Raw genomic sequence first — 24,552 nt, 5'->3', positions numbered from 1 at the left:
ATAATCAATATTGCTCAATGGGGGTTAACATTCCCGAGAATTTATATGCGTCCGGTCACTCTGATATCGTAGGGTCAACAGAGTATCGAGTTTTCAACCTGGTACACGTGGTGGCAAGCTACGACACTTTATCAAGGAAACCTCGTATCTCAGACATTTAATCGTTCAAGTCAAGTTTCATACATAATCATTCACTTGATTATCAAGTCAAGTATCATACATGATTATCCATAACATTTCATAATCAATTCATCACTTTTCAGTTTTATTTCATCTCCAAGTGATCCCCATTTTCCTAACTTTATCTGATTATTAGGTATAATACTTCTATTCATAACTAAAGGGATGAAAATAGATGTTTAAAAATTTGAAATATAGTTTAAAACATTAAAAATCAAATTTGCTGAAATAGAGTCCACGCGTGTGCGTGGTGATAAAAAACTGCAGCTCACGCACGTCCCTTTGTCATGCGTACACGTGGGTGAAAACTTCATGTCACGAGTACGCATCGTCAAAAATTCACTTCACGCGTACGTGTGAGAGTACGTTCTTTTTTTTTTTTTAAAAAAAGGCAGATGCAATAGCTAAGCTGCAGTAACAGGGAAACAAAGCTGTTAATAAAACATAACAGTTTTCAGGCACAACTTTCCAATTTCCATAACTTCTTTTATTTACAATATTTTTCACTTGTTCTTCGAGTGGCATAAACATCACGAACTTAATTTTCATTTCAAAACAAGTTAGAAGCAAATTGAGGATCCGAAAAACCAAGTTATGCCTCGCCAAAGTTCGGCCAAAAATCAACTTTTTCCAAACTCATAAACCTCTACTCCATTATTCATTTCATTCATATAACAACCATACATACCTGAAAACCAATGCTAACACCTACAACAACCCAACCACAAGATATTACACTAACTCATCAACCAAGATTCAATCATATAGCACACTATCACAACTCACAATTTTCACCATGCTTTAAACACTATGCACACAATTATGTCATCATCTTCTTATCATTAATCACACTACTACCCATGCAATAACAATCACCATTTTACCACCAATTCTCATCCAAAACATTAAGAACTCTCATCCAAAATATTAAGTACACTAGGCATCACATAGTTCCATACGTTCCAACTTATCCTATGGTCATTTGGCTAAGTTTTCACAGAACATTATATATTAAATGCAAGAAACTTAAACCATATCTTGGCCGATTCTCACATAGCGACTAAAACAATTCACTCACAACAAACATAGGTCCAAAGCCCAAAAAAACACTAATGCCCATCCTCCAACAAAAATTCCAATGTCCATAATTACAAGCTACAATTATTTATTCACAACCTAATACACATTCGTAATACATATATATCCAATTTAATACACAAAGCTCAAATTCAATGGAATTAAAATAGAATTATCGTATCCTCACCTTACCCAAACTTTACATAAGCAACAGTGAACGTTTTTCTCAAACTAATTGGATCCTAAAACATCAGAAATCAGAGAAATTCAACATTCCTACTCAATTCTCTAAAATTTGGGGAAAGAAGAGACTGAGAGTGATTAAACAAGTTACTAATAAAATTGTTCTGGTAGAAATATAGAGCTCGACGTGGTGAATGCGTGACCACAAACGGTGCGGCGATCGGAGCTCGGATGAAGAAGTTACGGGGGTTGGAAATCACCGTAAGGATTTCAGTGTTTCTTCTCTTCCCTGGATGCTTTTACTCTGCCTTCAAACGAAATGAGGAAGAGAAGGGATTTTGGGCTCATTTAATATGTTGGTCCGATTGGACCGACGGTCCGGTTTGAGCCTGGTTCAATCGGTTTGGTTTAATTTTGGGCCGATTTCTTCGAAATTGGTGTCAAAATTCTTGATTCGATGAGTTCTATCATAATTTAATATAATATTCGTATTTCTAGTCTTCCTTATTAAAAACTAATTTATCGACTAATTATTTACTAATTTAACGGGGTTTACAATATACACGTAAAATTTATTAAATTATTTCTCTTCCGTCTAATAATTTTGTCTCTCTTCTATTTATATTTCTTTCAGTCAATATTTTATTAGTTCTTATTTTTCTAAATTTTATTTTAATTTATGTATTTGTTATTATTATACTTATTTTATTTATGTGTAATATACATTCTTATATATGTTATAGAAATATGATTTGATTCGATTAACTTGCCATTTTTTTTCGAAAAATCTGAATATTGATTTTTGAAATAAAATAAATATATTTTAAATTTTTTGCATCTAAAAATAATATTCTATTAATATTAGAATTATTTAAATGGGTAAGTAATAGTGAATATAAAATTATTTAGGATGGATAGAACTAAGTACATCTTTTTATCGAAAATACGAATTTAAAAATATTATATTCAATTATCAAAAGTCAACCTCTTATTGAACCATTGTATGTTCAAAAGATTTTTGAAGAATTGAAATAATTTTAGATATATAATTTTTTGTAAAAAGTTAATTAATTCAAGATATTTATTGTCGTTAATTATAAAAGTAAATTGAAATGACAATTTAATATTTCTATATTCTTAAAATATTATTTATTTATTTTTTTAGTATTCTTTATCATCTAATGATCACATTAATATAATTTAATTCAATAAATTTATTTATCATAATTTCATTGAATAAAAATTCTATTTTATCTAAAAATTTTAAGATTTCTCAACCTTAAGATTATCCATATTAAATTATTAAGAAATATAACTGAGAGCGTGAAAGTGTCCCTTCATTCGAAAGTATGATTGAGATCAGAGAGCTTGACTCTTGTGGTTCTTTGATCTTCATTTGTGAACCAAAACCTTATGTATCCTTAATAGGGATGAATCACAACTCCACTATGGAAAAAGAGTTACGAAAGCGAGTTTGATATGTTGGAGACCAAAATTCTGTAGTCATTATTTATATTTGAGTATGACACTCTATTAATCCTAAAAGTCAAATAAAATAGTATCTATGGTTTAATTTAATCTCATTTATCCAAATCAAAAGTAATAATGACTTATTTAATTCAATATTTATGACAATAAATGAAATCACCGTTATATAAGTCATTTAAGGTTGAATTACTTAATTTGCGATTATAATTAATATATGTATTGCCCATAAATATATTAAGAAATAATAATTTCCTAATAATCTTCCATTTGGGCTATACATAGATATTTTTCTGAGATAATCATATCTTATAAATTTTATGCACACATCTGAATATTATTTTCCTGATTACTTTAATAATCTGGTCTGTCTCATATATAAGTTATGAAATTACTGCAGGTTTTATCACATTAGTGTTGTAACGAAACCACGATGATCACCATATTAAAATACTCAACTACATAGATCAAATTTGGATGAGAGAATTCAGAAATTACATGCAAAAATGATTTCATGCATGCCTATTTTCAACTTGTCCAACTTGAATAAAAATTCTATTTTATTCGGTGACAGACTCAGATGAAATTGCAAGGGCAATGTCCAGATTCATAGTGATGGTGACTAAGTGATGAGTTTGTGAAAGAAGAAGCAAAGAACTTAAACAAACTCAGAGAGAGGGATAAGCAGCAATGACAACATGAGCTGTGAAGGAAGATGGGAACTATGAAGGGATCGGCGACGATGGGATCAGCAACGACGATGACGGAGCTATGAGAATTTTTGTAAAGAAGTCGAGAAGAAGAAGACTCTGAGTAAAGATGATTGGGTTTCTCTTACATAGCTATAGAGTATGGAATGAAGCTGTGAATAATTGAATCTGTGATATGAGACAAATCCTAATTCCTAAAAAGTGTTTATATGTATATATCTGGAGAGAGTACACCCTAAACCCGACCATGCCCTGTCCTGAGCAAAATCAGCCCCGACTGGGATCAAATTATTACCCTTTCCAACCGAGTATGGACGGGTCGGGTACCCTGCGTATTCGTGTACTCCTGTCAAGTCTAACCACGTATTAATGCTCCATTTATTAAGTGTTTACTGCTAGCCAATGAATTGCTACACACACAAGGCGAGATTCTAATTTCTAATAGTTGTTTAAGTGGATGAGTGAGATGATTATTCAACAAACTCAAATCAATTAAAATAAATATTAATTATTTTTAATATTTTAATATTAAAAATTTTGAGAGTTTGATTTTAATTATAACTTTATAAAATATTTATAATAATAATTACTATATATATTATTTAATTTTTAATAAAATTTTTAATATAATTTTATGTATTATCCCGTACAAGATACGGTAACATACACTAGTAAAAATAAAAAATTAATAAAAAATACGCATTATGTATATTTTGTTGTTGTTTTTATATTTACTATTCGTATTAGAATTCCTTTTCTCTTGGGATCGAAATCTTGCTGTAACAACTATCAAACAAAATAATACTAAATGATTTGATGGCTACTAATTTAGAAGAGAATGAGACCTATTAATATACCAATAACATTTAAAAAACAACACACAACAAAAATAACAACACAAAACAAAGGTTACAGCATACATATGCATATTTGATATACTCCAAAGTTTACAACATATTTGATACACTCCCTAAGTAATACAACAACAAGAATAACTCCAACACCAATGAGACAGAGTATGTCACAGCATGTTACTATTATAATTTAGGTAGAAACTCAGGTGCAGTCGTCTTCTGGTGAAGTTGATACTTAAGAACCATTAGATAATTTGACTGATTTGACTAAATTTTCATCTAAGGGCTCTTAAATATTAACTTCACGTGAAATCGACTTCACCTAAGTTTTCGCCTATAATTTAATAGATTTAACTCAACTAAGCTTCCAATAGTTTCGGTAGAGTAGACTATGGTATACTCATTTTCTTAATTACAACAACAATAAAAAGCATGCAATTGGTTCTATATCATAGTAAGAACCAAAACAGAGGACACTCCTCCAAGAACCAGTATGATCCACCCTAAGATCTTCCCCGGGACGCGGTCGGGAAACATTGTTCCCATAAGTCCCACCAAGAACAAGAGCTGAATCAACAAAACCATAACCCTCACAACATTGGGGTGGGATGAAAAGTAATCTTGACCTGCTTTACCACCTTTGAAGAAGGAAATCAGAGAAAGCTGATGGTTCAAGAATATAGCAATGATTTCCATTGATTCTTTGAACTTAGCCACGTCTTCGTTTCCCTCCCTAAGAAGACAAAGAAAGGTTCTAAGATAATATACAATGTATGGAAAAAAACACTTGAAATGGAAGCAAAAAAGAGTTCTCAAGTTCATCTCTTAATTAGTAGTGTTATCAATGAGAATTTAATAATTAATAGGAACTAACCTCACTGGAGCTTCTTCGTTTCTGGGAGTAGAAGTAGAATCCATATCAGGGAACTCAGCTAGTAGAAAAGGAAAATAGTTATAACACTTCTATGTCGTTGGCTCATTGAATTATGAATACGACTTATATATAAATGTTCCGCTTATGCTTATGCTTAGTTATTTATTATTTATTATATGGTACTAAACGTATTATACTTTGGAGACATAGTATAGATTTTGCGAAGTCTCAGTGAAACAAAGTCTAAAGTCTAAATGACCAAATTATTATATTATACATAGTATTATTAGTATAAGGAAATAAGAAACGAGTGGGCCTCAACGTTTTATTCGACCTTTTTGTTCTTTGTACTTTTTGCCTTCTGATTCTTTTTAAGGAGAAAGTGAGAAACGTTATATGATTTGTTTTTGTGCATATTATTTTCTATTTTTATATTAAAGTGAATGATAAAATAAAAAAATTAAAAAATAATGTTTTATTCCATAGAAAAATTTATACATAAAAAGTATATAAATATCATTTTTTATTTTAAAACCGTTACTTCATCATGCGTTTAAAACTAATATATATATCACAATATCCTTGCAGTCAATATATACTAATGATTTACTAAAAATTATATTAATTTTGATTGTTGTTATTGTGGATTCTAGTTTTTATTATCACTCAACTTTAAAATAAGCCTTGCGTATTACTTCTGAATTCTGATCGAAGAAATGCTGGGGACGGGTAAATTTCTAGGATTGCAGCATATTCATACCAATACCAATATCCTTATCATATTAATTATTTCAAAATGAATTAAAAATATAAAAAAATAAAAATCATATTCCTCATCTCAAATGACAGCGGACATAAATACCACCAATCCAAATAGTTTACTTCAACTTAAAATTAAAATATAAGATTAATACTCAAATTCGATCCTTAAAAATAATCTATTTTTTGAATTGGTTATCAAAAAATTTTATTAATCATATTAATATTTAAAAGCTACAATTATAATTTAACTTTTTTTTAATTAAATTGTGATATGTCATATTAAATATTACGTGATATAATGATATAATATATTAGTGTCTAGGAGCGGAACTTAGTTAAAATAATGTAAGATTATAGTCTCCCAAATTTTTTATAAAAAAATGAGTAGTATTTTTATAAAAAAAATAATTTAATTAGTTTAAATACTTTATTATAATTTAAAGCACCTAAATTAAATTATAGTCATATTATGATTCAATGATTGAAGATTTTAAGTCACTAAAGATTTATAGAGTATTATTATAAATTATTTTATATTTTTTATCTGTAAAATTATTTATTTATTATTTTATTAGTAACATATATTTAAAGAATAATTATATTTATAAATTTTTAATATAAATATAATTATTAAATTTTAATATTAAATTTTTGACCCTTCCAAAATTTTGTTTCAAGCTCCGTCACTATTAGTGTTATATGTTGTTACAAAATAATTAGTTGTATGTCTTAGTGTTATATATATAATATATTAACCAATTATTTTGTAACACATAATATTAATTTGCCATGTAATCATAAAATATAACATCTAACTTAATGTATTATTATCTAATTTATGGAAGGATTGATTTGACTTACCATTATAGTTTACAAGAACTAATATAATTAATAAAATATTTTAAAAATTAATAAAGTAAAAATTACATTATTTTTTAGGAGTTAATACTTAAAATGGTTTTTAAAATTTGATTTCTAACGTAATTTAGCCTTCAAACTTTCAATTGACTCAAAATTGTATTTTAAAATTTTGACCTGTGTCTCAATTTGGTCATTCCATCGTTTTCCGCCACCAAAAAACTGACCTGACCATTTTAAATGACATCTGACACTATCTAAACGATGCCGTTTAACGCTTGGCACGAAAAATATTCAAAAATGACGTCGTGTCACATGAAAGAGGGGATTAAACAAAAACCCAAACATTAACCACTTCACAATTCATCTTTCTGCTAGATGTCATTTAAAATTGTCAAGTCAGTTTTTCGATGACAAAAAATGATGAAAGGGACAAACTGAGGTACAGGTCAAATTTTCAGGATACAATTTGAGTCAATTAAAAATTTGAAAATTGAATTACGTCGAAGATCAAATTTTAAAGACTATTTTAAGTATTAACTCATCTTTTAGTGATAAATTTAAATATTAATTCTAAAATAAAAGAAGTTTGAGGGTCAATAATTTTAGTTTAGATTGATCAATATTTTTAGCTAATACTCCAAATATCTTTATTCTAACATTTCAACATCATACTTTTAACTAATACTTTTAAATATTACTAACCAACTACTAGTGAAAAATAATAAATTTAATCCTCTAACAATTTTTCACTCAAAATATATTTATGTATACTCTAAATAGCAAAGGGATTTGTACAACAAATTAACCCATCTAAGATAAATAAATAATATTTACAATTTACAACCAGTGATAATTGCTAATTGCGCATTCTTATTTTGAGTGATGAATATATACTGTCATGTTCATCAATGTTTATGTATATCATTATATTATTTATTCATCAATTACTAACTTATCATATTTTCTGCTTTTAAAGCAAAGAACTAATTTTTTTTCTAGCGGATATTGAGTTGATATTTCTTTTTCTTTATTTTTTTTCTCTATATAAGAACACATATCTCTTACATACTTTTTTTTTTTTTGCTGATTGTAAATTAAAAAAATAATTGTTAAAAAAAGTGGTCAAATACCCAAAAAATAAACAAAAAAATCCCCAAAAGTATTTAGAAGCCTTCGTAAGAAGTGGAAGAAAATCACAAAAGCCATGAAGATCAAAACATTTGGGAGCTTCCGGAATAAAGCTTCTCCGGTAGCTTTAGTCTTGAGATAAACACCACCAAATAACTGCTTCAACACTTTGTTATTCATCGCCTCTAGATTTTCGTTAATTCCATCCAAGAAGGAAAAATAAAAAGAAGGAAATACATTAGTCGTTAGACATAATAGACAACACTTGAATATTGCAAATTTTTTAAAATATAAAAAATTATTTACAATTTCGATAAATAATGAGTTGATATTTTAATTGATTTTGAGAAATTATGCATGAGCCACTTTTGCTAAAAATACTCGCGTGAGTTAAATTGATCACTTTTTATGATGTAGTATTATTAAGTGCAATATAACACGTTAATTACAAGAGTTATCTTATCTGTATACTAAAGTTAGTCATTAAAATTAACCACTAATATAAAATATATATTTAAATATAAATACATATTAAAAATAAATTAAACTAAATATGTATTTATACATAAATATATTGATGATTGATTTTAATGGTTAATTTTAATTATAAATAATATTTTTGTACTTAGAGTATAAAACGTAACTAACTTTATCTTACACTTTTTTATTATTGTTTAAAAAAAATTAACTCGTAATATCTTCAAAAATCAAATTAGTTTGTGCTAATTTTATCTAAAATGTTGTACATGTTAAAATTAATTATTAAATTAGTTATTCGTATAAAAATATATTAATTAAATAATATATTTATATAAAAATATATTATAAGTAATTTGTTGTACACATGTATATTTTTTATTAAAATATAATAATAGGTACCTCTCAATTTCAATTAAACCATATTTAAAAAAATTTTCCCCCAAAAAATAGGGAGCATGTATCTGGAAACTAACCTGTTTAGAGGCTGGTGTGTGGGACCCATGGATGACACGTGAGGGCTCCTTTTCTCTTTTGTGGTTCTGATTTGTGAAGGCAAAATGAGAGAATATGCTGATTTCATAGAAAGTACTGTTGTGGCATGATTGGTATATGATGGGGCCTGGGAATATATATAGAATGAGACAATTTTTTAATTTAATTATAATAATTAATTAGTTACGCGTGAATTTAACTTAATTGGTCTACACATCTCCATTTAGCCTTAATTAACTTACCTACGTACTAAACGCACGTATTATAGTAAATTAGTAATAGATCGCGTGACAAGGGATGGTTACCGCATCTACGCAAATTTCCTTAGCATGATTGTGCAATAAGTTCATTAAAATAGTTATGCACTTTCATCTTCAATGGAAATTTTATTTTAGTATTTATTAGATTATAGTAGTCATTGTTTATTCGCTTACAAAGAAAATCTTTTGTCATTTTTCTTTTACCCACTATAATTTGGAATTTTATTGAGTAGTATATAATAATAATATTTATTTGCTCCCATTAAATTATTAAATTTGACCTCACAATAATTTTTTATTTAACTTTCGACACTTGATAGTCAATTTGAGAACTTCATATTAAATGTCCATTATAATGATCAAGTTTTAAATTTAAATAAGATTGATGTTCTTTTTTAGAAATCAACTCGAAAGAATATTATCTATCCATTTGTATTTCTTCTTTTAAAATTAGTTTTAATTTTTTTCATAATAACTACACTAATTAAATGAATTTTTTCAACTACGAATATCATCAAGAGCTAATTGTATGAAAGTTGGCTATATATACATAAAATAATTACTTGTACAGAATAAATCTTAAAATACAAATTTTGAAATACAAAATACACATTAAAAATAAGTTAAATAATATGTGTATTCATACACAAATTTATAGTAGATAATTTGATAACTAATTTTTTATGTAAACATAATATTTTTATTATAAAAATTATTATCATGTTATATATATTTCGCTCCCATTATCAAAATTTTCTGGATCCATCACGGTAAAGAATATAATTTAAACTCTCAATACTTGTTTTAGTGAATGGATGAATTAATCAAACTTAATTATTTTTATTTTTGACAGATATATTTCTTTTCTTTATTTTTCGGTAAAATGTTTTTTTTATTTTGTATATTTAAAAAAATATTAATCTAAGAATATATTCAATGGATCTAATTTAATTTGGTATATGTAATAACTTTACAATATCATTCAATCATATATAGTCATGTTAATAATTATAGCTAACTCTTTTATCCATTATTTAAAAATTTATCCAAATCCTTGGTATATATGATTAATTAATAATGCAGAATATTTTTATATCTGTAATAACACATACCAATTAAAATTTAAATTTTCATAGTTACAAAATTAATTATAAAAAAGTATCCATAATGATTTAAAAATCATTCTTACTTCTTAACATACACAAGTCTAGATCTCTTGCAATACAAATAATATATCTAAATTTGGCTAAGTGATGATTTTAGTAAACTACTACAAAAATTTTCATCTCCGAATCTTCAACAGCACATTAACAAAGAAATTTATAAAAGTAATGACCAAGAAACAATATGAAAATTAAAAATAGAAGTAATAAAAGAAAGTTGTTATGGTTTTGCTGCCTCTATTGCTGAGAAGTGATTTTCCTGTGCCTCAGGACCAGCAGAGCCCCTAAAGAGCAAAATGGCCAAATTTCCAATTCCAAAATAGATGAAACATCCATAACAATGTGTCACATATGAACCAAAATCTGTTCCTACAATGCATTGCCATCCAGTTCCATGACTCTTGTCAAATTCCTACAACATCATATAAAAATCATAAATGTCAAAAACATTATTGTTAAGCTAATAACAAGGAAATACTAGTAATTAGTTTCATATATCCATGATAAACTCAATAGAAAAGTATAGGTAGATAATGAAAATACTAAACAATGTGAATAATGGATATATCGAATGTTCAATTCACTAGATGTGCGAATGATTATTCTAATATTAAGATTTAGGTAAGTAATTTGGGGTGTAGTATGTTTTTACTTTATTGGGTCAATTTTAAAACACATTATTCACAAAAATCATTGCCTACCTAACAAAGTTCAAAATCAATTAACTCTCAAAATATATTGAAGTTCATTTCTAATTACTCCTTCCATCCACTAATAAAATAGCATTTGTTTGACAAAATTAGGACATTAAAAATAAATATATCTTGTTATTATATTTATTATGAACCTTTTTTAAATTTTGCTTCAACTTTTATATAAGCCTTTTTTTTAGCTTTATGCCAAATTTTTTTTTTTTTAGAATTCAACAAAGATTAATGTCATAATATTATTTTTTTCAAAAGTTTAAATATTGAAATATATGAATTGATATATCTCAAACATATCTAACCATAAAGTAGTTATACATTAATACATAGATGAAATAGTAATGGAAGTGAGAGTTTTATTAATAATGAAGGGAGTTGAAGTAGTAAAGTTGGTTTATTATTACCTTCTTGATAAAGCGAGCAATCTCAATGGCGTCAGTGACATCAAAGGAATCAAGTGCCTTTGATGCTAAATCAAGTGCATCTTGCTGCATGGTTTTAAGCATGTCGGTCTCACCAATCACTGCCTTGCCTTCTAACATGGTGATGATATAGTAGTGAGAGTGAGAATGAAGTGCTTGTAGACGTGGATTTAAAAAGGTAAGGTAGTGGTGGTGGAGAATTAATAGATTTCATGTCAAGAAGGGGTTGGTGCTAATGGATTAGCCACGTATATGGATTATATTGCATATAGACGTAAGCTTGGAGCTATTATGTGGAACATGCATGTAAGGATAAGTTTTTTACATGTACATGCTGATCTTAATTAGACTATGTTGTACAAATCACAAATGAACACGTGTTCTGTAATTTGTGGATTTGTCGGGTGAATTTTGTCTACTTCTCACTCTGCTCAATTTAATTAATATTATTCATACTAATTTTAATATGTAACTAAATTCTATACTTACAAACTTAACCATAATCTATAACTATATATAGACACCAAAAAAAAGGGTAGACACCAAAAAAAATCTATAACTATATATATAACGAAAATTATAAACCTAATAATACTTTTAGATTATAAAAATTATTTACACACAACTCTTAATTATTAAAAAATAATTTATTCTACACTTTTTGTATTGTATTTTGTTTTACTTACAAAATCTTTGTTCATTGCTTATTAGATCAAGTTTGTCGCATTATTTGGAGTCTTTTGAGTGTTCCACAAAAATAAAAATAAATAGAGAGTAGATAAGATAATTGCTAAAAATCCACGTGTTCCAATAGCTGAGGAGAAAAACAAGAAGTATTATATCTAGAGTCTTTTTTATTTGAGCTTGAAACGCTTTTCGGTACATCAAATCACAGAGAAATTTATATTTGGATTTAACTAAATATTTTGAGCCATGCATGAGTTCATAACTTCATATATATAATTGATCATGAAATTATATGGCGTGTTCCAGTATTTTGAGCCAGGATTTAATTAGCTATTTCAGTAACTTAAATTACAAGTAACTAATCTAAATTATTAGAAATATAGCAGTAGCTAACAAATTATTAGCTATATATATTTACTATTACCACATTTTTGTGTAGAAAGTGTTCAATATATAATTACCTTTTTAATTTACTAATAAGTAATAATAGTGGAAATTCGGAATTGTAGAGGTTCTTGATAGGTGAATTAAATGGATATCCATAGAATGTATTTGAAGAGTGCTAACTAGAAATAGTAACGGATGTCCATGAAGTAGAAACAGAACTCCGATCCATTTACCGTTCTCAGTTTCATAAAATATTCATTATCCGTGACAGGTAACGAGTTTTTTTTTTTAATACCAGGATATTCTTAATGACTAATTTTTTGAGTACTATAGACACACAAAGTAAATAATTCTCCCAAATAAGTAAATTTCATTTTTATTCTCCGATGAGTATTAAATCCGGGAGATTGAATCTTTTGAAAATCTTCGTGTATTTTTCAAAAAAAAAAGGAAAATTAAAAAATATTCAATATATTAATACAAATCTAATTCATAATATAAAATAATTCTCAATATTAATACATAATCATGTATTGTCAGTATTACTAGCAGTATTGTCAGTATTGCTATTAGTTTTTCGATTAGGGTTTATTCTTTATTATGAGTTATTTTAGGAATTGTTGGTACTAATTTACCTGAGGTAATATTTGTGTGATTTAAGAGTTACACTTTTGAGATGTTATTGCTGTGATTTGATAGACGTCAATGCTGGCTATATATTGAAAAAGACGGTAAAATTACCGACGACGGGCGTTAAAGAATGATGCACTGAAGAAAGAGAGATTGAGTGAGAGGACAGTAGATGACAACGACGTCGCGTTTCTTGTTACGACGGCGACGGTGATGTTTGGAAAGACCCAAGCTACGTGATCAAGAAAGAATAGAGGTGTGGAAAGGTGTTTCAATTGAGGGGAGTGAGGTTTTGATATTTTAAGAAGTAAAGGATAGCAAATGTACAAAGATAAAAAATAGTTAATAATAATTTTTTACTTTTGATACATAGTTTAGGTTTCACAGTTAGCCAAGTAATAATAGTAGTTTTGGCTTGGGCTCTTAGTGACTGAATATATATCAATATAAAGTGTAAAAGGAGAGAGTACGAATAGAATATGGATACAATTTATTTTTTATTGTGTGCTTCCTATACTTGCTTTATGGGTTTCTTTGCATAATTTTTTTCCTTTGTTCATTAAGATCTTTTATGCATACATGTTCTTATCTCAAGATCACTTCATGGTATCAAGAGCCTAGGCTGAACCTACGTCTAACAATGCTTTATCTCTTCCTTCAATTTTCATCCCCAAATCTTTTCAAAATCCTATTCCAAACAAGCTTGGAGAGAAGAACTTCAAGACATGGCAACGACAAGCTTTCGCTACAATAAGGGAAAAAGATTTGGAGAGTCATCTTTTAAAGGAGTCAATCCCATTGCAATTTGTATCAGCCGCTGACAAATTCGCTGGAACAGAATCACCTACCTACAAACGATGGTGCCAAGTAGATAACAATTTGGTTTCCTTTCTTCTTGCGTCTATAGAACCCGATTTTGCAACCAAGATGGTCGGGTGCATTCTCTCATAAAATTTGGAGCATAATTAAAGATTACTTTGTCAAATTCACCACATACAATATCAAACAGATCAAGAAGCAATTGAAACAGATCAATAAACATAGATTGTCAGTTTTATAGTACATTTCGAAGATCAAGAACTTGACTAACTCTCTTGTTGCATTGGGAAGCCCTGTTTCATCTGAAGAACACATTGACATCATCTTAGACGGATTAAATGAAGACTATGAATCGCTTTTAACCACTGTTAATGCTAAGTCAAAGACATATTCTCTTACTGAAATTGAGAATCTGGTCCTTTCTCGTGAAGATATGCTTGCCAAATTCAGGAAACCTGAATCTCTTTATATGCAAACAAATCTGACCCAGTCTTCTTTTGGTGGAAGAATAGGAAGGGGTAGTAGATTTAGAAGAGGTGGCAGAGGTTTCGTTCCATCCAATCAGTCACAATGCCAAGTTTGTGAAAAACTTGGACATATGGCATAGCATTGCTTTCACCGATTTGATCACAACTTTTCTTCTCCTTCTCAATCCCAAACAAATTGATCTGCTACTCAAACTCCTCAACGATTTTCAACTTCAACCTCCACAATAAGACTAAGTATTTTCAATTAGACATTCAATGTGTGAGAGACAAGATTAACACTAAAGAGCTTCATGTTATGCACATTTCGGACAATGAACAAAATGCTGACATTCTGACTAAACCATTGTCAACGGTCACATTTGATCGTCTGAAATTCAAACTCAGAGTGGCAGACAACCCTCTCTTGAGTTTGAGGGGGTGTAGAGGATAGCAAATGTACAAAGATCAAGAATAGTTAATAATCATTCTTTAGTTTTGATACATAGTTCAGGTTTCACAGTTAGCCAAACAATAATAGAAGTTTGGATTTGAGAGTAAGAGGTGCATCCTTGACTTAGCTAACCAAGATGGATTCTTGCCTATTTTCACCATAGTGTGGTTGTTAATCTCGTCAAAATTGGTGACCCAAATAATGTCCCAGCGTCAGTTTGGTAACAGAGCAAGGTCGGTCCTCGACTTGCTCTAGTAAAATTTTATTTGGTTCGTGGGTACGGTTTTAGGTGCAGTTCTCTCGCTGTTGGTACAAGTTGTCGGCAGTACGGATTGTCTGCTGCGAAGTTTCGAATAATATCGTTCTTTTCTCTTATTTTAATGCCTTTTCTGTTGGTGATTATCTTCTTTCATTCCCATCATTATCATCATTGATGCATTCCCATCATCATTGTGCATCATCATCATCATAACATCGACATCCAAGCATCAACCTCATTGCATAGTAGTAAAAGATGGATCCAAAGCGTAAAACTACTTAAGAGATTGAAATGGAGAAGTTACACCATCAAGTTAAGGAGTTGCAAGAGCGCGCAACTTGAAAAATATGAAGCTGCTCAAAATAATCATGACAAGCAGAGTGATGACAATTTTTCTAGTGAAGAAGATAATACAAATCCATTTCATTATTCTTCTTCGTCTGAAGATTTATCCACACAAAGAGTACGACACAACACGACTCACAAAGCTAAAGACTTGAGAATCAAAATTTATATTCCTGAGTTTGAAGGGAGACTCCAACCTGATGATTTCATTGATTGGCTTTGCATAGTGAAAAGAATGTTCGAGTTAAAAGACTTTCCAGATAACAAGTGTGTGAAGTTTGTAGCAATCAAGTTGAAGAAGCATGTGTTAGTATAGTGGGAGAATCTCAAGCGTTAGAGAGAAAGAGAAAGAAGAAGAAAGATTAAGACATGGGATAAAATGCGTCATGAGCTCAAACACAAGTTCCTTCCTGAATATTACAGGCAAGACACTTTCATCAAATTTCATAATTTGAGACAAAAGTCATTATCTGTAGAACAAACAATTGCTCATTATCTTTGAGGACTAAACACAGAAATTTCTAATGTCGTTCAGCTGCAACCATTTTGGATCTTGTATGATGTCGTTAGGCTGTCATTAAAGATTGAAAAACAAAGAACACAAAGAAATAACACTCAGTCGCCGAAGGACAAATAAGTCATCCTTGATATTCAACAAGAAATGAAGACATGATCTTTTAAAAGCAACAAGGAGCGTAGATCATCAGGTAAGAAATGCTTCAAATGTCAAGATTTTGGGCATATTGTTGATGATTGTCCAAACAGAAGGGTTATCACTCTTGTTGAGAAAAAGGTTAACGAAGAACCAATCCAGGAGAAAGAAGAGAAATGTGAGGTTGACTATGCTATTGAAGAAGTTCTAACCGATTGTGGAGAAGCTTTAGTAGTTTGTCGAAACTTAAATACTGCAAGGGTAACAGAAGATGAGAGTTGGCGACGCCACAACATCTTTCACACAAGATGCACTGTTGGAGAGAAGGTTTGCAAAGTCATCATAGATAACGGAAGTTGTAAAAATGTTATTTCAAATTATATGGTAGACAAAATAAAGCTTTCAACCGAGTTACATCCTCATCCTTACAAGTTGCATTGGTTAAAAAAGGAGAATAAAGTTAAAGTAACAAAGCCTTTTCTGTCCAATTTTTTATGGGAAGCAAATACAAGGATAAAGTATGGTGTGATGTCATCCCGATGGACACATGTCATTTACTGTTAGGATGTCCTTGACAATATGATCATCGAGCTATTCATAATTGTTTCAAAAATACATACTCCTTTATCAAAAATGGCAAGAATATCGTATTAACTCCATTACAACATGTAGATGGTCAAAAGAATTAAGTTGAACTATGTCTTTTCACATCTTTTAAGACCAAATACATTCACCAATAAAATCTTTTACCGATACAAGATGAGCATTTTTCAACTCAGGATAATGCAGGAGCTCTTTCAAACTCACGAAAAATGATGCAGGAACATATATCTTTATATTTGTATTGTTAATTAAAATAATTTATTTTAGTATATATTATTATATTGTATTATGAGTTAGTCTTATATTGTTTGACGTGACAAGATCACTTCAAAATGTATGAATTTTTATTTGTTTGTATATATCTGGATAGTTCTTAGTCTATTTAAATTTTAACCAAATTTTATTTATTTTTAAACCGGGGTCATTAACATCCATGAAATTGTTACTACAAAATTAGTAACAAAACTTGTAATAGTTATTGGTTGTAACATGTAACACAAAATAATAAGCTGTGTTGCCAATGAAACAACTAAGAAGTAACAAAAACATAACAAAGCCACAAAAAAGAGTTGACAGCAAGTCTGAGCATCTTCTTCGCCACCTTCTTCTCTCCACCCCCCAACTCCCCATATTCAACCCTCTCTCTTATTTACCATTTTCATTCCCACCCTTTCTCTGTTTCTTTCTTTCTCTCTCCCTCTCTCTCTTTCATCATTCATATTCATCCCCATCTTTCTCAACTCTCAACATACACACACGTGCGGCGCACGTGCGCACATACAACAACATCTCTCGTGACTCGCCACCGCATTCTCCGGCGGCAGCCACCATTCGAATTCCATCTGATGGCGCCGCGGGCACTCTGGTCATCATGCTTCGGAAAGCACCTCCACAACGGCGGGGTTGCGGAGGGTACGGCGGCGGACGGCGGCGTAGCGGCGGCGGGCCCGGTGATGGTGGAGATGTTCACGTCCCAGGGGTGCGGGACATCGCCGGCGGCAGACCTGGTGCTGTCGCGGCTGGGGAGGGGGGACTTCCAGCTGGGCTTTCCGGTGGTGCTTCTGGCCTACCACGTGGATTATTGGGACTATGTGGGCTGGAAGGACCCATTTGGATCAAGCCAGTGGACGGTTAGACAAAAAGCTTACGTTCAGGCCCTTGGGCTTGATACCATATTCACACCACAGGTCATAGTCCAAGGCCAGGCCCATTGCATAGGAAATGACGAGAATGCCCTCATTGAAGCCATCAACTCTGTACCCAGGTTCCCTGCTCCTACATTCCAGGTTGGTTAATAAATTAATCAATTCATGCATGCACGTACATTAATTCAGTGGTAATTTCATAATAAAGTAATTGTTAATTGTTTTAATAATTATTTTTAAGATTCGGAACAATGGTTTCTTATCATGGAATTATGTTTTTCCTTCTTGAAATTGGAATAAGAAGAGCATTACCTGTAACGTTTTTGATGATATGCTAGAAATAATGTTTTACTAGGATACATGCTTTTATCCATGATCTACTTTTAATTTGTTGATTCCTTTCTTAAACAAGAAATTAAATTACTATGTACATGGCACCAAAAAGATATGGTGCCAACGCTTTGACTTATAGTCAATGATCACTTAAAAACAATCGACGTTAATGGCAACTTTAAATTAAGAGTTGGCAGTACTTTTCCAAAAGAGTCATTACAATTTACATCATATGTTAATGGACCTTAGATGTTGACATAATGGATTTTTCAATCACAATGTCATCATTTCACGCAACAACGTGGGACGCCACTTGCTCACCAAATCAATATTAATATGCCAAAATCATGTTTTTATGGGTTTAGTAGGAAATAGGACAAATTCTGTGTTTTTCATCATCCATAGGGCTTCAAATCAATCATTAGTCATCCATTCCATTTAAATCATTCATACTTGCCATTAATAAAAGAAAGTATATTTTTTTTTCATCTCCTGTTTTCCTTTTTTTTATAAAATCTTAAAAACAAAATATATTAAAAATAAAATCAGAAAATAAAAATGCAAACCAAATCTCATGCTAAGTTTCTTAGAAAATCAATATTGCAACAAAAGTTTATGTAGTTTAACATTTGAGGAAACTGTTTGTATCAGGCAACTTTCAGAAGGCCTACATCAGATGCATTGGAAGTAATGCTGACAGGTGCATTGAGGATGAAAGTGGACAGCAATGGTGTAGCTGTGATGGTGGCATTGTATGAAAACGGTTTGGTCACTGACTGCCCAAGAGGGGAGAACAAAGGTCGTGTTCTTTCCAATGACTATGTTGTCAGAAAACTTGAAAAGCTATGCAATGTGGTAGACCTTCCTCCAAAGAAGACAGTATCAGGAACAATCACTTTCCCCTTGTGGAGTTCCTTCAACAGCAGCAAGTGTGGCCTAGCACTCTTTATTCAAACCAACACTCATCAAATCTTCGGTTCACAGAATTTTCACCTCCCAGAAGATATATGATATTCATTCTCTTTCGATAACTATAATTGTACAATTAATTTGAGTGTATAAATATCATTTTCCTTTTTCATGTTCAGGCTATACATATGTACAGAATCTGCTCTAGTTTAGGTTTTTATTTAATTATATCTATTTTCCCTCCTCATTCCTTCTGCCCTTCCTTTTCATATGAGCACTGTTTTAAATGGTTTTTTATGCTTGAAAAACTGCATTGAAAGTTACAATGCATGCTGGTATTTGCAACTTAAGACAAATTGTTAAACATGCTTCCAAGAAAACTAGCCATTAACCTTCAAGAGAACTTGTACAAAAAATGTCTCAGAATCAAACAAGCATGCACAAGTGAGAATTTCATTTGATGCAGATATTACAGAGGTGAGTGTACTTGTTTATGTTTTCATCATAACATAGAAGCACAACGAAAGAATGATATGTTCATGAATAATCCATTATTTAAACAACGATCATCATTTCACAAGAAGATGGAAGTGAGTGAGACTTATATTTATTTAACAAACAAGCAAACTCTACTATGTACACCTCGGAATGCTCCTCCAAAAAAAGCCAAATATTTTCACAACCTATTCCAATTATAATATAATGAATCATCCTATATCATAGCAACCAGGCATCTTCCTCTGAGCAAAAACACTAACTGGAAGAACAAATTGCTTTTCACACTGAATCTACTGCTTGAACTTGTTGCCTGGCCAAGTACCTCTCCCTTCTTTCTTTCTATACACATTTGGAGGAAATTTAGAAGGTAAAAGATATGTGAAATACAAAATTAATGTTAGATAACATTGAAATGGAATATAGTCAGAAGATTTTACATACCCATTCATCAATTACAAGTCCTTCAGCTACAACACGAGGACCTGCCTCCGCAGGAGGCGGCTTCTTTCGAGCCTCAACTGCAGTATCAGCTTCATTAAGCTGTCTCTTCAGTTTTTCCAAAGCCTAAAAATACCAATTTGCCGTTACCATTGCACATCAATACTATATTGAGATAGTTTCACTACACAGATAATTTTGACTTACAGGACTAGGCCTTTCTGGATCAATAAATACAACCTTCAAGATTCGTTCCACTGAGACTAGATCCTTTTGTTCGTCAAACTGCAAGAAAATCCGTTTCTGAACATTAACTGGTTCTGAAAGGGAAGAAATTTTAACATTCAAGCAACAACAACCTATTACAACTGCTTGATACACACATGAATTACAGAAAAGCGTCATCTAAGCATGTGAAGATATATCTCTGGATCTTTCTAAAGTCTGGATTCTGTGTGAAGTCTCTGTTTCTGTTCCTCTGACCCATACACATACTCTCAGCCTCTATCTAATTCTTTTGGTCAAACTTTTTCCTTCGCCGTAAAAGGTGACCATAATGACCATTTATGATAAAACCATGGGCAAGAACACGTCAAGTCAATTGAAACAAGTTTGTATTTTCCAAGGTCCAAGCAGGCAATAAAAATAATATCTAGTCAACTCAACTTATAACCCTTCATATCAAACTATTTTAGGTCTCTTCCCAATTTACATTAACCAGTAATGAAATGTCTGCACATTATGAGTCCTTCGAATTCTCCAAAGAAAGCTGATTGCCAACTTAAGAAGCAACCCATGTTGAGTTGAGTTATCTTTTCCTGGCTTAAAGAAATAAAATCCATGCTCCATGCAAGGCTTCAAAGGAGGGAACAATATAGCCGTTTCAGCTCTTGGGCAATCAATGATAATATAGGTATAGATAATATCAAGATGAATTCTTCTACAAGGAACTAACAAAATTGGGGCTTACTATCAAAATTACTGTGATAATAGTCCACATTGACATTAAAATGGGATGCCGCAGCACACACAATCGCGACATTTGAACGTTAATCATTCTATTTGATGCCCAATGTAAGTTTTGGAGCTCTATTGGGTTATAGTTTTTTGAAAAGACACAACACTTGGTAAATCTACCTTTATGATACTGAATAAAACCATTAAATTTACATTCATCTTTTGCAACAAAGAAATCCCGATTCCTATCATCCCTCTCCCACTCTCTTCACTGAGATGGTACTAAAATATGATATGAGAAGGTACAAAACATACCAGCTCAGGTACGTAGTCCACTCCTTCTTTCACTTTGAGACTCATGATTTTGAACTTCACCTTGTTCTTCTGGTCTGACATCTTTTCATTGTTCTCAGGTTGCTCCACAAACTTAAACACTGACAACCAAATTTGGAAAGGAACATTGACATAAATAAACTTTTTTATTATTATTTTAAGAAAGCTGATAATCAATTTTCCTTTCGAAAATGAAAATTACCGGTTGCAATCAAGCTTTCACCAGGAGCAATAATACCACCAGGAGGCCTCATGTAACAACTCTTTGGTGCCGTAGTTTGAAACTGAAACCAAAAAAAGGGTTATTTCAGAAGCCAGTAAGACAACAACATAAACAGAACATGTGTAAAAGGAACAAAAAATGAATTAATTAGTTAAAACTAGACATCCTAATATTTTGATATTTTCCCCCAATTTTATTGGTGAAACATGACACATCACAAACAGAGTTACACAAAAGCTGACACAAGGGAGACAGGTCCATCTATATATAAATTCGTCCTTGTCCTGATGTGTGTCGGTGTTCAATGCTCAGAGAACCACGACAAGTGAAAAAAAAGCATAGATACTTCTGAAGCCAGTGAAGCCACATTAGAGACACACCAGATGAGTCCACAGAAACAATATACCTTGAAAGCAACATACGACTTGCTTGTGTTTTTCAAACGAACCGCACTCCTAACCTGTTTCCCCGGTTCATCTGAAATAACATACAAAAACCCAAATTCAGTAATTAATCATTAACAAAGAATTTTCTTATTTTTTTTTTCGGACGGGAAGGGGGAAAAACACAATTGTTTATTCTAAATTTCCCATCTATCATTATTTATAGTTTATATTTAGCTATAAAATTTGGTTTTTTACTTTTTAGTGTCTTTAATCCATTTCTGAGAGCTCCCAATGAAAGATATCAATTTCATCGTTTATGTTATCATTTTACACACACGTGACGCAGTTGATTAAAAATAATACTATTAAAAAAATATAATATCCTTTTCTTAACCATTGAAAATAAAAACCACAATTCCATTTCCTTTGCAGATAATAATAACTAATAAGGTCAAATATCCCAAAAAAGAAACAAAATTAAAATTAAAATGCTTGCAAAGTAAAAGAGCTGAATTTCAATCCAAGAAAACTCAACGAATTGACAAATTGTGAAAGTAAACTAAAATCAAATTCAAGGAGAGCAGAAAAGTCAAAAGTCAACGTAGAGAGAGAAAATCAATACAAGTGCGAAATTCAGAATTTACATGGAAAGTAGAGGCAGCTTGAAGGATCGAGACGGAGCCTTCGACGTGGAGGGAACAGCGACCTCGCCACCGCCGACACTGTTTTGGCAGAAGAAGAAGAAGAAGAAGAAGAAGACGCAGAAGCAGAAGTAGCAGTGTTGTTCCCTTCGGAGCGGTGGTTATGGTTGTTGTGAGCTGAAGAAGATAGAGAAGAAGAAGAAGAAGCGTTGCCGGAGCTCCAGAAGGGGCAGAACCTGAAGAGGTTAGCTTCGGAGCGCGGCGTGTGGGCGCCGCCGGCGATTGCCATAGTGGCGCCGGAAAAAGAAAAAGAAAAGGTGTGATCAGATTAGGGGCGAATGGTAATTGGGAATATTGTAAGTAAAACGCAGCGTTTTGGAACGGCTTATGTGTTTGGAGTTATTGAAATTGAAGAAGAAGAAAAAGAAGAAACAGAAGGTGAAAGGGTGTGTGTGTGTTCTGCTATGAACGACTTTATGCGGACGCGCCGTGCGGTCGCAACGTGTCCCTTCAGGTTATCAGGTAGCGTTTTATTTAATGCACACCCCCTCTTCCTAACGTGGATTCTTTCCTTTGTTATTATAAAATTATATTATATTACAATTGTTATGTATTATTTTAAAATTAAAAGATAAATGATTTTTTTTATGTAGTATTATTATATAATAATTCTATTGTATATTAAAGATTAATGATTAATTAATTATTGTGTAAAAGAATATTTATTTGATATTTTAAAAGATATTTATTATACTTTAAAATATATNATAAATATATAATAGCTAACTTTTACTATACATAAGTACATTTTTGTATTACATAGTAGGTCTGTTATACATATCCTTTAACACATGAAATAATCTTGCATCTAATGAATCTGTATATATTAAAGTTTCGATGAAAAACAAGTTTTTAAAATAAGCATGAATAATGTACTATAAAATTGCCCAAGTATTTCTAAACTTTTATAGTTCTATGATAATAAAAATATTAGGGCAAAATATCTCAATAAATCAAAAGCAATAAAAAATTATTTGGATCACCTAAAATAAAATCTGATATATATATTATCCAAAGTTTAAATTTATGTAAATCGAATTAGATATAGTAGATTTAATAGATAATGTTGTATTCAATTTATATGTATAAAATTCTATAATCATAAATTAAAATAAGTTGATCAAATTTATTAAATTTTTAGCAATATATGTAAATCTACAATAATTTTTTATTACATATGTTGCTACAAATTTAATAAATCTCATCAACCTATTTTGATTTATGATTATAGGTCTTCGTACATGTAAATTGAATTACGATTTACCATGAAAAATCCAAGATTTCATAAATCTAATCCATCTAATTCGATTTATCCCATACTTATATAAATCGAAATAGTCTATTTCAATCTACTCCAAGTGCAACGTTACCTACTAAATCTACCCTACCTAATTCGATTTACTGCTAAAAGTTGTAATTCAAATTAGTCTAATTCGATTTATATAAATTTAAGCTTTGTGTGATATACGTATCAAATTTCATTTTAGGTGATCTAAGTAATTTTTTACTGCATTTAGTTTATTAAAATATTTTACTCAAAATATTATGATAAATTGTTTACTTAAAGTTTAATTTAAATATAATATTTTTTATTTGAATAAAATATACATAAATATTTATTTTTTGTGTTAAATATATATTCATTTAAATTTATTAGTAATAATATATAAAAAAGTAATTTATTCTCTAAA

At 30.7% G+C, this 24,552-nt stretch overlaps 4 protein-coding genes across 5 annotated transcripts; 1 reads left to right on the top strand and 3 right to left on the bottom strand.

Annotated features, from left to right (window-relative positions):
- Positions 1-4,933: 4,933 nt before the first annotated feature.
- Positions 4,934-5,449, bottom strand: LOC127741264 (uncharacterized). The gene is made up of 2 exons (XM_052253382.1): positions 5,364-5,449; positions 4,934-5,222 (listed from the first exon to the last, which is right to left on the bottom strand). Exons 1-2 carry the CDS (start codon positions 5,405-5,407, stop codon positions 4,934-4,936), a joined length of 333 nt encoding a protein of 110 aa, XP_052109342.1. The 5' UTR covers positions 5,408-5,449.
- A 5,065-nt stretch (positions 5,450-10,514) lies between these two features.
- On the bottom strand, positions 10,515-11,808 carry LOC107462537 (uncharacterized). Its single transcript, XM_016081138.3, has 2 exons — positions 11,621-11,808; positions 10,515-10,921 (listed from the first exon to the last, which is right to left on the bottom strand). The coding sequence occupies exons 1-2, from the start codon at positions 11,756-11,758 to the stop codon at positions 10,730-10,732; spliced, it is 330 nt and encodes a 109-aa protein (XP_015936624.1). The 5' UTR covers positions 11,759-11,808; the 3' UTR covers positions 10,515-10,729.
- Positions 11,809-17,429: 5,621 nt separating this feature from the next.
- On the top strand, positions 17,430-19,630 carry LOC107462536 (uncharacterized). The gene is made up of 2 exons (XM_016081136.3): positions 17,430-18,224; positions 19,068-19,630. The coding sequence occupies exons 1-2, from the start codon at positions 17,784-17,786 to the stop codon at positions 19,425-19,427; spliced, it is 801 nt and encodes a 266-aa protein (XP_015936622.1). The 5' UTR covers positions 17,430-17,783; the 3' UTR covers positions 19,428-19,630.
- Positions 19,631-19,762: 132 nt separating this feature from the next.
- LOC107462535 (vesicle-associated protein 4-1) lies at positions 19,763-23,309 on the bottom strand. Of its 2 annotated transcripts, XM_016081135.3 has the most exons (7): positions 22,805-23,309; positions 22,181-22,251; positions 21,754-21,835; positions 21,534-21,652; positions 20,469-20,546; positions 20,265-20,387; positions 19,763-20,162 (listed from the first exon to the last, which is right to left on the bottom strand). In XM_016081135.3, the coding sequence occupies exons 1-7, from the start codon at positions 23,088-23,090 to the stop codon at positions 20,103-20,105; spliced, it is 819 nt and encodes a 272-aa protein (XP_015936621.1). In that variant the 5' UTR covers positions 23,091-23,309; the 3' UTR covers positions 19,763-20,102. The 2 variants fall into 2 exon arrangements, with proteins under 2 accessions (XP_015936621.1, XP_052109046.1); XM_052253086.1 differs by lacking the exons at positions 19,763-20,162; positions 20,265-20,387; positions 20,469-20,546 and adding an exon at positions 20,553-21,116.
- Positions 23,310-24,552: the final 1,243 nt, after the last annotated feature.

Source organism: Arachis duranensis, chromosome 8 (genome assembly GCF_000817695.3).
Source record: "Arachis duranensis cultivar V14167 chromosome 8, aradu.V14167.gnm2.J7QH, whole genome shotgun sequence".
NCBI lineage: Eukaryota > Viridiplantae > Streptophyta > Magnoliopsida > Fabales > Fabaceae > Arachis > Arachis duranensis.
Note: the sequence above shows the minus strand (reverse complement) of the source record. Positions and strands in the feature narration are given on the sequence as shown.

Excerpts from the sequence above, each read along its gene's own strand:
- LOC127741264 (XM_052253382.1), bottom strand. The coding sequence starts at position 5,407 with ATGGATTCTACTTCTACTCCCAGAAACGAAGAAGCTCCAGTGAG. Across the intron at positions 5,223-5,363 it reads AACGAAGAAGCTCCAGTGAG|GGAGGGAAACGAAGACGTGG; the intron begins GTTAGTTCCTAT and ends TTGTCTTCTTAG.
- LOC107462535 (XM_016081135.3), bottom strand. The coding sequence starts at position 23,090 with ATGGCAATCGCCGGCGGCGCCCACACGCCGCGCTCCGAAGCTAACCTC. Across the intron at positions 21,836-22,180 it reads AGTCGTATGTTGCTTTCAAG|TTTCAAACTACGGCACCAAA; the intron begins GTATATTGTTTC and ends TTTTGGTTTCAG. Across the intron at positions 20,388-20,468 it reads ATCCAGAAAGGCCTAGTCCT|GCTTTGGAAAAACTGAAGAG; the intron begins GTAAGTCAAAAT and ends TGGTATTTTTAG.
- LOC107462537 (XM_016081138.3), bottom strand. The coding sequence starts at position 11,758 with ATGTTAGAAGGCAAGGCAGTGATTGGTGAGACCGACATGCTTAAAACC. Across the intron at positions 10,922-11,620 it reads TTGCTCGCTTTATCAAGAAG|GAATTTGACAAGAGTCATGG; the intron begins GTAATAATAAAC and ends ATGATGTTGTAG.
- LOC107462536 (XM_016081136.3), top strand. The coding sequence starts at position 17,784 with ATGGCGCCGCGGGCACTCTGGTCATCATGCTTCGGAAAGCACCTCCAC. Across the intron at positions 18,225-19,067 it reads TCCCTGCTCCTACATTCCAG|GCAACTTTCAGAAGGCCTAC; the intron begins GTTGGTTAATAA and ends TGTTTGTATCAG.